Here is a 16,380-nt window from a genome sequence, read left to right as displayed (position 1 = left end):
GGCCGGATTTGCCTCAGGAGCCTTATGTTTGACACCCGTACTTTAAATTAATCTTTGGTCTTTGCTTACAAGCATCTGTTGTAAGCATCTTGTTTTATTGATTCTGTCCACTTGCTGTATTTATGAGCTGTTTAATGCGACGTGGCCTGGAGGGAAGCATTCAAATAAAATGTATTATTTTCATTTCAGAGCGACTGCATGCACTTTCCCTTGGAGGAAGACTCCAACATCAGGATGAAGATTTGTTTTTTTTTCTTGCTTGTCTTTTCAAGTCCAATCTGCTGCCGAGGCAGTAAAAACAGTCCCAGTTTCACCTGACAATCAATTACATGATCAATTTACCTACTGTTCCAAGAGATTCATACGTGGTATTCATGGTGTCGCAGTATGCTGTGGACTAATATTGACAGTTGATCAGACTATTGATCATGTGATGACTGAAACACTGAGACTGCTGACATGTTCTAGAGAGAACAACTGTTAGACTGAGAGTCAGTCAGTTTAGCTCAACAGATCTATTCACTTGGAAATTGTGCTAAATCCAGCCTGACTGTGCTTCATCATTTACAAATACGTTCTGAGACACTGACATGTGTATGAAGATATCTTTAATGTGATGAAATGAATGAAACACTGATCTGCTGTGAGCAGCTGCAGAGCAGTTTGGAGGTTTGTTCATGTTGTTTTGAGAAAGTAAATTCTGTTTGAAGAAATGAGCCAAACCACCATCAACAGCACCCAGTCGTGGGCTTGCAGTGTCTCAGCTCAAGTCATGTGTCTGCAACTTTAAACCATTTGCTCGGCTGATTTTGGCCCACGGGCCTCATGTTTGACACCCCTGCAATAAAGCACCCCACAATTAACAAAAAAGCCAAATTCTAAAAATTGAAAAAGCTTTTTATTGAGGAATGAGCACAATAGATCATCCATTCTCAAACTGTGGTACTGGTGGTATGTGAGCTCCCTCTAGTGGCACACGGGGGAATCACAGAAATGTATATACTCTGAAAATTAGTTGAAAGTCAAAACTTTCAGAAACAAATATTACCACCAAAATACACAATAATTTCAAATTAAAACACATCAAATCAACTGTAATTCACATTCAGTCTTTCTCTTCTAATATAATGTGTTGGACTGCGACGTGGTCACGTTCAAACACAGATCTGCACAAGCATAGTGCTCCACAGAAGGATATACCGACGCACAGCGGCTGAGTCTATGGCTGCTACTGCTGTGCTCCGGTATATCCTTCTGCGGAGCACTGTGCATGCGCAGGTCTGTGTGTATCAAAACGTTATTTTAACGGATTGAAAAGCAAACACTTCTTTTAAAATGTTTTATAACCATTCAAATTTACTTCACGTGGTAATACGCCGTCCCCTGGACCACTGGAAGGAGGATTTTGTCCAATTTCGTCAGTCTGGCTCTGTCTCCTCTTCACCTCCAGCAGTTGAGCTAAGCTAACTACAATGCTAACAGCTGGGATCCAGCCACTGGACGCACGGACACAATAAAGGTATTTATGAGCTTATCTCACTTTGTAAATGATAGGGATAGGGCGTGGGTCCAAAATCTTCTGAGTATTCCTTTAAAGTGCTTTAGTATAGACGAGCTCAGGCACATCTATGAAACTCGGACAGCTCGATAGCAACAGAGTTTCACTTCAATCTGTCTGCCATCTCATAAAGTGCTAACAGTGAGGTATGATAGCTTTAATACTTCCCACTTTTTGGATTTGGCAGCTTTTCAAAAAAATTCACTTTTCATCTTTGTTTTGCAGTTGCCACATTAAAGCCTGGTCACTTCAGTGAATTGAATAGCCTAAATTCACCAGACTGGCTAGACGGTGAAATAATATATTTCACAATTCATGCCATTGAAACTGGCAGTGTTTTAACTGGCGACCTTACAGCAGCCTTGTAACAAACGGAGGTAGACTGTGTAGCGATCCGTCAGCTGAAAACACTACATTCAGAGTTTCAATGTAGTTTTTGCAAACTGGAAACATAACTCTATATACATGACGTCTACAGATTTAAGAAATGTGTAGTTTCCAAACCTAAATCTGAAAACCTGGACCCTTTAACACTGACTGTCCTCATGGGGAGGATTAAAAGTGAAACAACGTATTGAAAGAGCAACAATAGCAACTGTCATCAAACACACACATACATAAAACCCCATCCGGCTCCGGCTTGGCGGCTCCAGTTTCTCATCATCAGGCGGATGTTGGACGGCTGCAGAGATGACAGAAGAAATTTCATTCGAAAAGAAACCTCAAATGTTTCTTTTTCAACTGGAAAAGTTAGTGATGCTGAGATATCGATCAAGGTTTTTGAGCTCACACACCAGCATTGCTACCTGCTACACAAGAGTAAATTATGAATGAAGCACTAAGTAAGAGTAAGCTCGGTCCCCCGGTCTGCTGTCCACTGATCTACAGCAGATCACAACATTCATGCATCTGTCAGGAAGAGGGAAAGGCATGTCGAAGTCTCATTTCTTTATTCGTGTTGATAATCTTACCAGTAGTTCAACATCTGCTGTTCCAGAATCCTCAGTCAATTTGTTCCTCAGCTTTTAGACCACAAAAAGCCTTCTTTGTTTTCCTCATCACCGTAAAAGTTTCTTTCCTCCAACACAAGTTTCTCACACAGTCTGCTCTCTTTCTGTTTTGTATTTTCACTTCAAATTCTACTGTGGAGATATATCAGTCAGAAACAATCTCTGTGGCCCTGGATCAGCTTTCTGTTCTTACACAGTGACATCTAGTGGTCACTGATGGGGTGACGAGTCAGAGACCACATTGTGCATTATTGTCTGGAAATAATGGCCAGAGAAACAGCACAGAAAGTTAGTGGAGAATGACTGATCTCGAGGACACCGTCTGTTAAAATATCAAATGAGCCACAGTGAGGTTGACCTACCTGTAACCACGAGATCAAAACTGGTGGAGTTGCTTTTATCACCAGCAGCGATGATGCAGACGTATCTGCCCGAGTCGCTCAGCCTCAGGTCAGCGATGGAACACTCCACCCGGCCTTCAGAGGGGAACTTGAAACACCACAGACGGTCACGGTAGTCGTTATGGACGTACTCCCTGGCCTCAGGATAACTGTCATAATTGTAGACACTCCGCACAGTTTTGGGGTACATCAGGTTCACATGCAGTGGTGGAGGGGGTCCGTCAGGGTCCAAGGGGAAAAGCAGCGTCAGCGAGACGTTTTTCTGCTCCTCCGCCTGGAGTACCTTCTGAGTAACGTTCACCGTGAACCGCTGCTGACCTGCAGGTGACACAGAGGTACAAACAGGAGTAGAAGGTCAGAAGGTCAGAGCAGTACACCAGGGGTCAGGAGGTCACAGCAGTGCTGAATGATTCATCACACTGTGTTGTGTGTACTGCTGACGCCGTGGTGGACTGGAGCCTTCAGACGTGTTGGAGGTGACGTGTTAATGCTACTGTAGTAACAATCCAGTCATAGTAGAGGTTTTTCTGTGGCGCTGAAGCAGTTTTCTGTGGCCATATAGTGACATCTAGTGGTCAGAGATGGTCAGTTCAGCTATATTTTCATTACAGTATTAGCGCTTCAGCTACTCACCCTCTGAAGGATTTGGGAAACACGCAGCTATAATCAGAAGAAAACCCACACAGGCCAATGTCTTCCATTGATCCAGCCTTTAGAGTGAAGCCAGAGAGAAACGCTTCATTAAAAATAGGGATGAACTGATGCTGAAACCAGCAGGGAGTATCAGGTCTGGATTTCTTTGATGAGAGCAAATCTAATTTGTAATCCACTCATTGGCACATGCTGCACTAATTTTATGTTCAAAGTGTTTTTTATTGAATTTTCATATTTAAACAAAAGACATCCTTATAAGACTTCTATTATAAACAAAAAGTCTAGACAACTGGATAAGACAGCTGACAATAAAACGACAATACAAAGACAGACACATCTGCCTCCAGACACACTAAAAAAACCATGCTATTTATTTTGAAGCAGATGGTGATTCGTGTTCGAAAAAAATAATAAAAGGCTGCCAAACCTTGGTGTATTTCTTGGTGTTGCCCTGCAAAGTAAATCTAAGATGTTCTAATTTGAGGTGTGTTAACACTTCCTCCACCCATCGTTCACAAGATGGCGGTGTTACCTTTATCTACTTCAATAAGATCAATCTCCTGGCCAACAAAAAAGAAAATGCTATAGCTTTTTTTTGAACAAATGTCAGCTGCGCTTCCTCTGGTGCCACACCAAAAATTGCTGTCAGGGGGACCAGGCTCTATATTTTTGTTTTAAATTGATGAAAAAGTTGTGAAAATTTTGTTCAAGAATTCTTTTAGCTTGAGACACAACCAGAACATGTGACTTATGTTGGCTGGCATCTGTTTACATCTAGGGCATGGCAGGTTGGATTGACTAATTTTAAATAAAAGTGAAATAATGAATTACAGTAGACACGACATCAACCAGAAACAAATCAAATCAAATCAAATCAAATCAAATCAAATCAAATCAAATCAAATCAAACTTTATTTGTATAGCACTTTTCAAATTTATAAAAACATCTCAAAGTGCTGAACAGTAAAAACAGTCATAAAAACAAAAGAATAAAAACCGCACCATTAATCAGTATACACCACACACACCCACACCCACACCCACACCCACACACACACACACACACACACACACACACACACACAAACAGACACACAGCAGAGGAGACATGGCATGGCTCTAAGCATCATGGGAAAACACTACCAGTGGGGCTGTCCACACCAGGAGAAGGCGACGGTCATTAATTCTGGGGCCCCAGCGCTCGACCCCCGACCCCGTCAGACCAAGGGGAACCCGCACACCGAAGTGTGGAGACCCCCAGGCCAGCCAGGACCAGAGGACCCGAGCGCAGTGACCCCAGCAGAGGACCAGGACCAACTCCCGGTCTGAAGAACCCCCCCCTGAGGGAACACTGGAGTTAAAACAGCTAAAAACATAAAAAGACATGATACAAAGCTAATGGAAAATAAGTAAGATAAGATTATAAAGTAAAAAAGTTAAATAAGTTAGAAGTACATAATAAAAATAGAACGAATGAATAGGATAAATAGATTAAAAATAAAAATGATAAAAAAATAAAAGTGATGGAGATAAGAACTATAAAAGGTTTATTAAAAGTCAGATAAAAAGGTGTGTTTTTAACCTCCCTTTAAAACTATCAACAGTCTCTGCGGTCCTGAGGTTCTCCGGCAGGCTGTTCCACAGGCGGGGGCCATAATGGCTAAAAGCCGCCTCACCATACGTCTTGGTTCTGGCTTTAGGAACACACAATAAGGCACTGCCAGAGGACCTCAGGGCCGCGAGGGTCGATACGGTAAGATCAGCTAAATAAGAAATTGCAAGGCCGTTAAGACATTTAAAAACTAACAAGAGAACTTTAAAATCGATCCTGAAGCGGACAGGGAGCCAATGGAGCGACTGTAAAACCGCTGTAATGTGGGCCCGCCCCCTGGTCCTCGTCAGCACAGCAGCTGAGTTTTGTAACAGTTGTAGGTTTGAAATGTTCTTTTTGGGAAGACCAGAGAGCAAGGCATTACAGTACAGGCCCTGAGTCATCAGGAGACACGGCGATGAACAGCTGAGTATCGTCAGCGTAACTATGGAAACTGATGCCGTGTCTCCTGATGACGTCCCCAAGTGGAAGCATATAGAGATTAAAAAGTATGGAACCTAAAATTGAACCTTGGGGAACCTCACACCTAATTTCATGGGTTCCTGAGGAACAAGTATCCAAACTTACATAAAAACATCGATCTGTGAGATAAGAACTGAACCAGTTAAGAACAGTACCAGAGAGGCCCACCAGGTGACTCAGTCTAGTTATGAAAATGTGGTGGTCTACTGTGTCGAAAGCGGCACTCAGGTCCAGTAGAACCAACACTGTGAGTTTTTTATTATCTAAATTCCACCTGATATCATTTAAAATCTTTAAAAGGGCCGTCTCGGTACTGTGGTTCACTCTAAAACCAGACTGATGTCTTTCTAAAATGTTATTAATCATTAAAAAGTCATTGACTTGGTTAAAAACCAGTCTTTCTAAAAATTTACTTAAAAATGGTAAGTTGGATACTGGTCTGTAGTTATTAGAACATTGGGGTCTAAATTGCTCTTCTTCAGAAGGGGCTTCACCACCGCCGTTTTAAAGGCAGTGGGGAAGACACCCGTCTGAAGAGAGCAGTTCATGATATTTAAAATCTGTTCCTCCAGGAATCCATAAAATGATTTAAAAAGTGGTGTGGGGATGGGATCTAAAAGGCAGGTTGTTGATTTTACTTGGGAGAAAACTCGACCAAGAGTCCTCGCATCAACCAGGTCAAAACTGTCCAGTGTTTCCTCAGGCATGGACAATGGTTCAGCTGTGTTCAATGATAAAACCTGTTGGGGTAAAAGACTAGACCTGATGTCCATGATTTTAGTTCTGAAGTGGTCTGCAAAGTCTTCACATAGAGTGTCTTTCGGCACCTTAAAAACTTTATTAAAATTAGTGCCAGTTAAAATGTTGAAGGTGGAGAAGAGGAACCGGGGGTTGTCTTTATTCTCTGAAATAAGTTGAGAGAAGGGGGAAGTTCGGGCCTGTTTAACTGCATTATTGTATATTTTGAGTTGTTGACGTAGGATCTGAAAATGTACAGTCAACGTGGATTTCCTCCATCTTCTTTCAGCACTCCTGCAGTTTCTTTTCAGTTTGATGATTGTATTGTTTTTCCTTCACGGGGGTTTGGGATGGCTCTTGATTGTTTTGGTTGAAAGTGGAGCTACTGAGTCCAGACTGGACTTCAGTTTACTGTTAAAATCGTCAATGATAAAATCACAGGGTGCAGGTAAAATCACAGCAGGGGTGCTCTGTAAAATCTCTATAAAATCTGCAGCCACTTCAGAAGTAAGGTAGGTCTCCTCACTGTTCTCACCGGAGCTTCCTGCTGGTTAAAACTGGTGATGTTAAAAAACACACAGAAGTGGTCAGACACAGCCAGGTTAACACCAGAGAACACACTGATGGACAGACCGGGTTAGAACCAGGTCCAGAGTGTGTCCTCTGTTGTGAGTTGGCTGTGTGACATGCTGTTCAAAATCTGAACAGTTTAAAAGGTTTAAAAATTCTCTGGACATAGAGTCCGAGTTGTCATCAACATGTAAGTTAAAATCACCAGTGATTAAAATTCTACTATATATAGAATGAATCACAGATAAAAATTCTGAAAATTCACTGATAAAAAGACTAGAGTAATGAGGGGGTCTGTACACTGTTAAAGTAATACTCCGAAGATTTTGGACCCACGCCCTATCCCTATCATTTACAAAGTGAGATAAGCTCAAAAATACCTTTTTTGTGTCTGTGCGTTCAGTGGCTTTCTCCCAGCTGTTAGTATCGTAGGTAGCTTAGCTCAACCGCTGGAGGTGAAGAGGAGACAGAGCCGGACTGACAAAAGCGGACAAAATACTCCTTCCAGTTAGGGCTGTCATAGTATACCGGTATTGACGATAATCATGGTATTAAAAAATGAAATTTCAATATCGTGTTCAAAATGCGCACATGATAATATCGCATAGAGGATCTAGTGCCACTTGAAACGTGTTGAAATAAAAGCTGAATTGAAGTGTATTTTCAAAATCTGCTCCTGTTCTTCCGCCCTGCTTCTTCTCCCTCCTGCAGCACCCCTCCCCCTCCCCTCACATTTTAAACACAGTAGAAGCAGCAGTAGCGGACTGGCTACCAGTTAGCAAGCGTCACAAGTGAACTAAACAGCCGACAACGACAGCGAGACGCTCTATCCTAACCCGAAAAAAGTGTGTTTAGCAAAACTGACTGCACGTTGATGCAAGCCGGGTAGTAGTGGGGCCCCATTAGGTAGGTTCCAGACGTGTCATTGTAATGTGTCCGGGGGGTTTCAAGTTGTGTCGCTGATATCCGCCGTCTTCTCCGCCGGCCCCCTTCTAGCAACTAACCGGTGAGTACTGGGAAAAGGGCCCCATGCAGGGGATTTTCAACACGTTGTCGTTGCAGCGTCTAGTGTAGCGCCTTAAATTTGTCATTGAAATTGACTGATGTCAGCCGTCCCTCGGGGCCCCCTTCAGCTCGGGGCCCCCTTCAGTTCGGGGCCCCCTTCAGCTCGGGGCCCTAGCCAGTAGCGGCGCCTCTGGCTGGAGAGAAGCAGCTGCTGCGCTCATTCTGCCTCGGATTTAAACAAACAAAAATCCTTGGCAGTGTGGTGGTGGTGCAGGATTTCACCCCAACAGGGCCCGTGGGTTTTCATAACCCACCAACCCGACGTAAATGACGCCTCTGCTGTGGATCCTCTGTTAATCAGTTCATCAGATTTTAATTAGTTGAGTGTAACTACACTTTTGGTATGCAGTTGTACAGTTACTGTTCTCATATTGTTTCCACACCTCATTTGACAGGTATTCTGAATGTAATTCATCCGGGAAAAGAGAGAAAACAAACAAAATAAAATAATAATAATAATAATAATAATAATAATAATAATAATAAAGTTTTTTTCGAACATCAAAACATCAAAACAAGGATATATAAGAACAGAAAAGAAAAACCAAAAGGTTACATGTACAATTGTACATTAGATTTTCATACAATTGTTCAAAAAGGAGTGGGTTAGAAGTGAAAACTTATAGAGGCCCACCCCTTTCACTACAATAATTATATGCATACACCGATCATACATAAGATGAAGATGAATCTGAATGTTTGTACCATTATTAGTTAAATTTTTGCTGATATCGTGATAATTTTTGCCCATGATAATCGTGAAGAGAAAATTTGATATCGTGACAGCTCTACTTCCAGTGGTCCAGGGGACGGCGTATTAGCAGATGAAGTAAATCCGAATGGTTATAAAACATTTTAAAGCAGTAGAAGCATAGACTCAGCTGCTGTGCGCCTGGTATATCCTTCCGCAGAGCACTATGCTTGTGCAGATCTGTGTGTATCAAAATATTATTTTAACGGATTGAAAAGAAAACGTCTTTTAAAATGTTTTATAACCATTCGAATTTACTTCACGTGCTGGTACGCCGTCCCCTGGACCACTGGAAGGAGTATTTTGTCCACTTTCGTCAGTCTGGCTCTGTCTCCTCTTCACCTCCAGCAGTTGAACTAAGCTAACTACAATGCTAACAGCTGGGATCCAGCCACTGGACGCACAGACACAAAAAAGGTATTTTTGAGCTTATCTCACTTTGTAAATGATAGGGATGGGGCGTGGGTCCAAAATCTTTAGAGTATTCCATTAAACACAGGATCGAGGGTCAACTAAAAACAAAGGCGTGGTGCTCAAAGAAAGTAAAACTATTAAAAGACACTGCGCACGCGCTAAATGAGTTTTTTAAAATGGAAGCAGCCCCTCCACCTCTCTTACCCTGTCTGGTTGAAAATAAAAAGTTAAAATTCGATGGGGAAGCCTCAGTGAGGATAATAGGTGCATCAGTGCCAAGCCATGTCTCAGTTAAAAGCAGACTGTCTAAATTATTATCTAAAATAAGATCATGAATAATAAAAGATTTGTTTAAAGCAGAACTATGCAAATTTTTTTTACCTCATTAATGTTTTTCAGAATCCCTGTGGGGATAAACAAAGACTTTGCACGGTGATTCGCCGGTGCCTTCACTCCCCCCAGGGTCTGTGTCCTGAAAACAGTACTCGCAACTTCAGAGGAGCGACCCGACTACATCTCACGAGAACAAACCTGCTTTACGGCGCTCATACGGGAGTACAAGTATAAAAGCGTGTAAAACAAACATGAAACCCTCGCTAGCATTAGCAACGCCACCCTTAGGTGCTGACGGATGGCAGAACCAAAAAGACAGAAAAAAACTTTGACTGACGAGCGGAAAAAAAGGAAACGGGAGTAGGACGCTCTCTGGCGCACATTCAACAGCGCCATATTAATGGTGGTGGGCGGGCTGAATGTGCGCTCTCGGTGAAGTTTTACAGATAAAAGAGTCCTTTGTTTAAAAACAGTCCGGGGATGTGGTGTCTGAAGGAGGTGATAACTGGGATATTGTGTACAGTGACTGGTGGGTGTGCGGGCAGTGGAGGTGTGTGAAGGGTGTGTGTGGTATGTGGTGGATGGGGGTGGGGGGGCTTCCAGGTAGTCAGTCAGCGGGCACCACCTACATGAAGTGCAATCCGGCTTGTTGCCTCTGGTTCCTCATCTCCAGATCGGCCTTGGCTGCAGAGACAAAAGAAAAAGATATTTCATGCCAGCAGAAGCCTCAAATGTTTGAAGTTAGAGCTACAGTCATACCGATACACCAGCACTGGGTCTGTCACTACACGGAGAACATGTACTTGGAAAAAACTCCCTGAGGTCAACGTCATGTGTCAGCAGCATCAGCAGCAGGTAGACAAGAGAAGAAGAATGATTCCCATGATTTTGATGGCAGATGGTTTCATTAATGTTCATGAGAATGACAAACAGGTTTCATACACTTTTTCACCTCTGATTTTCAATGACTTTTCCCGGATTGCTCCATAACTTTCCACCAGATTTCCACAAAAAAAAGCTTCACTCTTCACTGAAATGTATTTTTAATCCAGTATTCAAACATATGGTTTGTTTGTCGTATTAAATAGAATAACATCCCAATAGTAATGCTGAGTTTGTACACCCTTTCACCTTTTTTGTTGTTAAAGGTCTAATACAGGATTTTCTCGAAAAGACGAAGTGAAACGTCTGTTACTCACTTTTTGAACAACGCCATGCGCCAGACCATCTGCCCGGCTCTCCTGCTTCTCCCAGGAAATGTGGAAGCGTGCGAGCGCGATCTCCTCTTCGATCGGCGTCACTCATACATAAAACTTGTTTTCCGAAACAGTTTCAGTTTCATTATGTCAGACTCGCCATAGGTAAGTACTAGCTCAGAAGCTCACCGGCTACATAAACACTCTGAATGCGCATACGCAAAAGGGAGAAGCTCATTGGGCGCAAGCACGTAGAACCGCCTTACGAAACCAGCTCGTCAGAATGATTGACAAACAGACCCACCAATTATTTAGGTGATCCACCCGGAAATCAAAATCCTGTATTACACCTTTAACATCCCCTCTTACTGGGAGGTGTGAATAAGCATCACTCCATGGGAAACCAATTGAAAGATTTCTGCTACAGTACACTTGGATAGACACTCTTGGCTTTTTCCTGCTTGAAGACCACGGAAACTGCATTGACTATCAGCAAAGTAACCCTAGTTGACCATTGCCGTTTTTATTTTCTTCTATAGCTTGGCTCTTATCTTGATTTTCTTGCATTATCGGAAGGGTTGAGAGTGGAGGCTGATATGAACGGGTGTCTTTATATATACAACATATAAATACAATAATATAAGTAAAAACCAGCCATTAAACGTTTATAGAACCACAGCAACCATCCTAAAAGCTTACAAAAAAGAACAAAACTGCTTTTTAATAAGTTTAATTAAGTAATAGAAGTTTTTTGCTTTCCCTTTCATTCTGAGTCATCGGTTCTTCATAAGGGAAAAAATATAAATGACACCAGACATACAGTTCAAAGCAAATGTGCAGCATGAAGCATGAAGTCAATCTCATCCGTGCAGTTTAAAGGTTTAAGTGACAGTAAAAAGCGTAGAACGTGCGTTAAAGCTATAGTGCGTAACTTCGGTCGCCCTCTAGCGGAATTCTGCGTTCTTACAACAATAAAGCCGGCGCTTCCACATGACGTACGCCCAGGTGTCCCCCCTCCCCCTCTCCCCCAACCTGCCGCGGTGATTTGCGTTTCCACAACGCTAATCACTGTTGGAAACGGTTTTTATTCTGTGTGAATAAGGACAGCTGGTGAAAAAAAGATGGACTCTTCCGAAGAGGTAATTATTGTTTTCTTTTTTGTTGCCACAGAAACGCAAATAGCTTGTTAAAACGGGGACAAGGTGCCTGCTAATGTGTAACTGACAGGTTAGTGGATGAAAAGACCCAGTGGTCGTCAGCGGAAATCATTTGTTGTCCGTTGGTCTCCAGTAGCTGCTTCTTGATGAAATCGGAGTATTACAAACAACGTACAGCGTTTTCTGCAGGAAAAGAGTTTGGCTGGGGGGGGGGGGGGGGGGGGGGGAGCGTGTGGTGTCGCTGCTAATGCTGCTAATGGCTAACGCTGCTAACGCTGCTAACGCTGCCGGTGTTCAACTGTCGGAGAGTTTTTTTTTCTCTCCTCTCCATTGTCCAGGCGCTGCACAATTTAGCGCGGGCGGCGCCCGGACTGAAAAGGTCTGGCAGAAACCCTGATAGCATGTCGCTTCCTCGGTCTGCTTGAGACTGTGAGCTGAGCCTGTTGCTATGATAAGACCCTCCCGTCCTCCCTTCTTGTTGTGACGTAAAATGCGTAATTTCCTGCGCGCCAGCGCGGGAATGTCGCCGGTCGACACGCAAAGCAATAATTATATATACTGAAAAATCCCGCGACATGTTAGAGGAGCCGATCGGCTTAATCTGCATTTTGTCATCTCCACTAGTAGCAGTGGCGGACCGTGCATTTCACATTAAGGCCTTCAGAACAGGTCCGCCTGAACCAATCCACCTCTCAATAACTATTTTGTCTACAAAAAAAAAATCTTATTATGCAGATATGCACATAAAGAGTTGTTGCACAGCAGATAGATACTTGTGCAGCCAGAATAAATGCCTTTGCTGAAGTGCACAATTCTGATACTACATCTGTGCACATACAATGAGCATCAACAACTTAATAAAACAGCAATATTATTTAGGAAAAGAGGAACATTTTACTCACCAAAATCCCGATTATTTGAAAACAAAATACATCCTCCTTTCCTTCCTCAAAAAGAGTTCAACTGCTCTGTCATATAGATTATCCGTGCGTTTCAGTTCCATAAAGCCAGGGCTGAAAGTCCAGCTTGCCCTGTGGTATTTCTGTCTTCTTCTTCTTCTTCTTCTTTGGAATGATTGCGGTAGGCGACCAACAACTTAGGTGCATACCGCCCCCTACTGTATCTCTTGGTGAATGTATATCAGAGGGCCTGGATATGCTGTTGTTAGAAGCTAGAAGGCGCTGAGTCGCCAACTTGAAATCTGATTGGTTGAAGCAACTGTCTGATTGGTTGAAGCAACTGTCTGATTGGTTGAAGCAACAATCTGTTTGACGCTTCACTTTACTTCACTGCGCCATCGGGAACGGATAGCGAAGGCCTCGGGCAGATTTCTTTGACCCTAGCAACAGATGATGCCTGAAATCTGATTGGTTAAATGATTTAGTATGAAAAAAACATGTCTGGAAGCAGCGCAACCACGGGAAAACTATGAAAGGACCTGGAACACACCGTTTGGAATCATTTATTAACTAGAAAAAATTTGCAGTTCCTGAAGAAACTGCAAGTGTGAATGCTGAGCTGAAAATGCTAAACTGTAATGCAGAAGAAGTTCAAGAAGAAAGGTTGAAAAGGAAGTTGAAAAAGTTTTGAAAATAATTGAAAAAGGTTGAAAAAGTTTGACAAAGTTTGAAAACACTGCAAACATTTGAAAATAATTGAAAAAGTTTGAAAACGCTGCAAAAATTTGAAAAACATTGAAAAAGGTTGAAAACACTGTAAAAAGTTGAAAAAACCTGAAAAAGTTTGAAAACGATGCAAAAACTTGAAAAACGTTGAAAAAGGTTCAAACGTTTGAAAACACTGCAAAAATGTTGAAAAAGGTTAAAAACTCTGCAAAAAGTTGAAAAAAACTTGAAAAAGTTTGAAAACACTACAAAAAGTTGAAACATGTTGAAAAAGGTTTAAAACGCTGCAAAAAGTTGAAAACACTTGAATAAGGTTGAAAAATGTTAAAAACACTGCAAAAAGTTAAAACATGTTGAAAAAGGTTGAAAACGCTGCAAAAAGTTGAAAAAAATTGAAAAAGGTTGAAAACACTGTATAAAGTTGGAATAGGTTGAAAAAGTTTCAAAACGCTGCAAAAAGCGGAAAAAAGTTGAAAAAGGTTGACAAAGTTTGAAAACACTGCAAAAAGTTGAAAGAAGTTGAACAAGGTTGAAAAGGTTCAAAAAGTGTAAAAAACTTGAAAAAGATGAAAAAACTTGAAAAAAATTGAAAAAGGTTAAAAAAGCGGAAAAAAGTTGAAAAAGTTTGAAAAAGTTGAAAAAAGGTGAAAAAACTTGAAAAAGTTTGAAAAACGTAAAAAAAAAGTCATACAAGCTGAAAAATTTTAAAATACCTTTAAAGTTGAAAAAGTGGAACAGAGCAGTGAACAGCAGTGGAGTCAGTGTCAGAGTAACAGAGGATCAATAGAGCTCCAGTCTTAAAGCTATAGTGCGTAACTTTTAAATGTCTGTGAACGTCTGTTTTAGCCAAGCCACTACTAGTGGAGATGACAAAATGCAGATTAAGCCGATCGGCTCCTCTAACATGTCGCAGGATTTTTCAATATATATATTTCTTGCTTTGCATGTCGACTGGTGACATTCCCGCGCTGGCGGTTGCTATGGAGACCAGCTGCACAGCAGCCATGACAGTGAATCAGCAGTTCTTATGGAGTGCGCATGCTTGAGAAAATGTCATTCCTCAAGAACCCAGAGGTGAAATTGAAAAAGATTTTCACACAATCAGATTCAGAAGCCTTTCATGAATTTAATGGTGCAGGAATCATGTCTGTAGGATCATCCATTCAGCCACGGTGATGGTGCGAACATGAGTGAAGTTTTGGATTTGAGCGAGCAAATCTCTCTCCAAAATGCATTGGAGCGGATGGGAGAAAATTCTGCACTCTCCTCAAACAAATGCAGCTGCAGAGAGAACCATTTGAGATAGAGACAAAGTGACTCAATTGTATGGGTCACAACAAAAATGCCTACGTTTTGAGGGGTTATTGTGCAGATTGAGCCAGAAATGTGGCCGTACGGGCGAGAATTTTTTTTTTTTTTTTGGTTAAAATCGAGAGCTTCCTCCACTCTAACTACCACTCTCCCACTCCAGCTTCTCCAACACACACCCATTGTAAACTCCAAATATGGCTGAAATTCTCTCCGTACTTGAAGGCTCACAGTTTAAATTTGGTAAAAGATCTGGACATGATATAACATACCTGAATAGAGGATAAAAATGCCTACATTTTGCAAGTAAAATGACTTGTCTACGTGAAAGTATGACAAAGTTGTAAGGGGACAAATTTGAAGGAGTTCAAAGATCAGTTGAAGGGTTTTCCCATCCACTTCAATGTTAAAAATAATTTTAAAAAGTTGAAATATTTCAAAAAGTTGAACAAAGTTGAAAAAATTTAAAAAGGTTGAAGAAAGGGATTAAAAAGTTGAATATTTTAAAAGTTGAATGGTGAAAATCGGTTAAGATTTGAAGAAATTATAAGGTTCCAAAGTTTGAAAAAATCTCCATCCGTTAACATGGGGGAAAAAGTTGCACAAAAGTTGAAATATTTCAAAAAGTTTAAAAGATATTAAAAAGCCAGAAGATAGCCGGAATGTCCTTAAAAAGCTGCACATTTTGATATCTGAATGGTTCAAATCAGACAAAATTTGTAGAAGGAGAAGCGTGCCAAAAAACGGCGGAAGAAGTCAGAAGAGGAATATAATTGTGTGAATGCCTTCAGCATTCACACAATGAATGCCTTCAGCATTCACACAATTATTTATGGACAAAATATAATTTACATCAGTCTGTAATTCAGATAATTTTTAGGCCAGCAGAGAAGGCTTTGCAGGCCCTGACGGCCCACCACTGACTAGTAGTGGCTTGGCTAAAACGGACGTTCATAGACATTTAAAAGTTATGCACGATAGCTTTAAACACGGATTAGAAAACATTAAAACTCACATTTTTCTCCAGAAATCCGTAGGAGACACTGATGAGTGTTCACAGAGACATCTGCAGTCACGGCAGTGGTTTTAAGTCAGAATAGTAACAATGATAGAAAAAATAAATAATAAGAAGTAAGTGCGCAACACGCCAGAGGAGCGAATGGATTATTTTGCGCAATAAACGACAAATGTCTCCAGTCTTCTCTCTGTTTCTTCTTTTGTCCCTCACAGGTCCAAGGAAGACGACTTGTCCATGTCAAAGCACCTAGGTTTTCATAGTTGGTCTTCCGCAACCGCCCCCCCCCCCCCCCCCCCCCCCCCCCCCCACTTACACACACACACACACACACACACACACACACACACACACACACACACACACACACACACACACACACACACACACACACAGGGAGAGAGAGAAAGGATAGAATTGAAAGGGAGCAAAACGTCCAAACTGTGAAGAGCTCCTCCAAGTGCTGGGTTCTTGCCAACTTTACCCAACTCCTCTCCTCTAAAGTTGATTT

General features: G+C 41.7%; 1 protein-coding gene across 7 annotated transcripts; it reads right to left on the bottom strand.

The window, feature by feature from the left end:
• Window positions 1–1,473: 1,473 nt before the first annotated feature.
• On the bottom strand, window positions 1,474–16,127 carry LOC115404531 (uncharacterized). 7 transcript variants are annotated; one of them, XM_030113894.1, is made up of 6 exons: window positions 15,870–16,120; window positions 10,198–10,252; window positions 9,617–9,707; window positions 3,603–3,679; window positions 2,931–3,287; window positions 1,474–2,240 (listed from the first exon to the last, which is right to left on the bottom strand). In XM_030113894.1, the coding sequence occupies exons 3-6, from the start codon at window positions 9,619–9,621 to the stop codon at window positions 2,086–2,088; spliced, it is 594 nt and encodes a 197-aa protein (XP_029969754.1). In that variant the 5' UTR covers window positions 9,622–9,707; window positions 10,198–10,252; window positions 15,870–16,120; the 3' UTR covers window positions 1,474–2,085. The 7 variants fall into 7 exon arrangements, 5 of the variants coding, with proteins under 5 accessions (XP_029969754.1, XP_029969756.1, XP_029969752.1 ...); XR_003933358.1 differs by lacking the exon at window positions 9,617–9,707 and having other exon boundaries at window positions 2,530–3,287; window positions 15,870–16,122; XM_030113896.1 differs by lacking the exon at window positions 9,617–9,707 and having other exon boundaries at window positions 1,474–2,823; window positions 15,870–16,125.
• Between the last annotated feature and the right edge of the window lie 253 nt (window positions 16,128–16,380).

Source organism: Salarias fasciatus, chromosome 17 (genome assembly GCF_902148845.1).
Source record: "Salarias fasciatus chromosome 17, fSalaFa1.1, whole genome shotgun sequence".
In the NCBI taxonomy this organism is placed as follows: domain Eukaryota; kingdom Metazoa; phylum Chordata; class Actinopteri; order Blenniiformes; family Blenniidae; genus Salarias; species Salarias fasciatus.
This window is presented reverse-complemented; position numbering and strand designations above follow the sequence as displayed.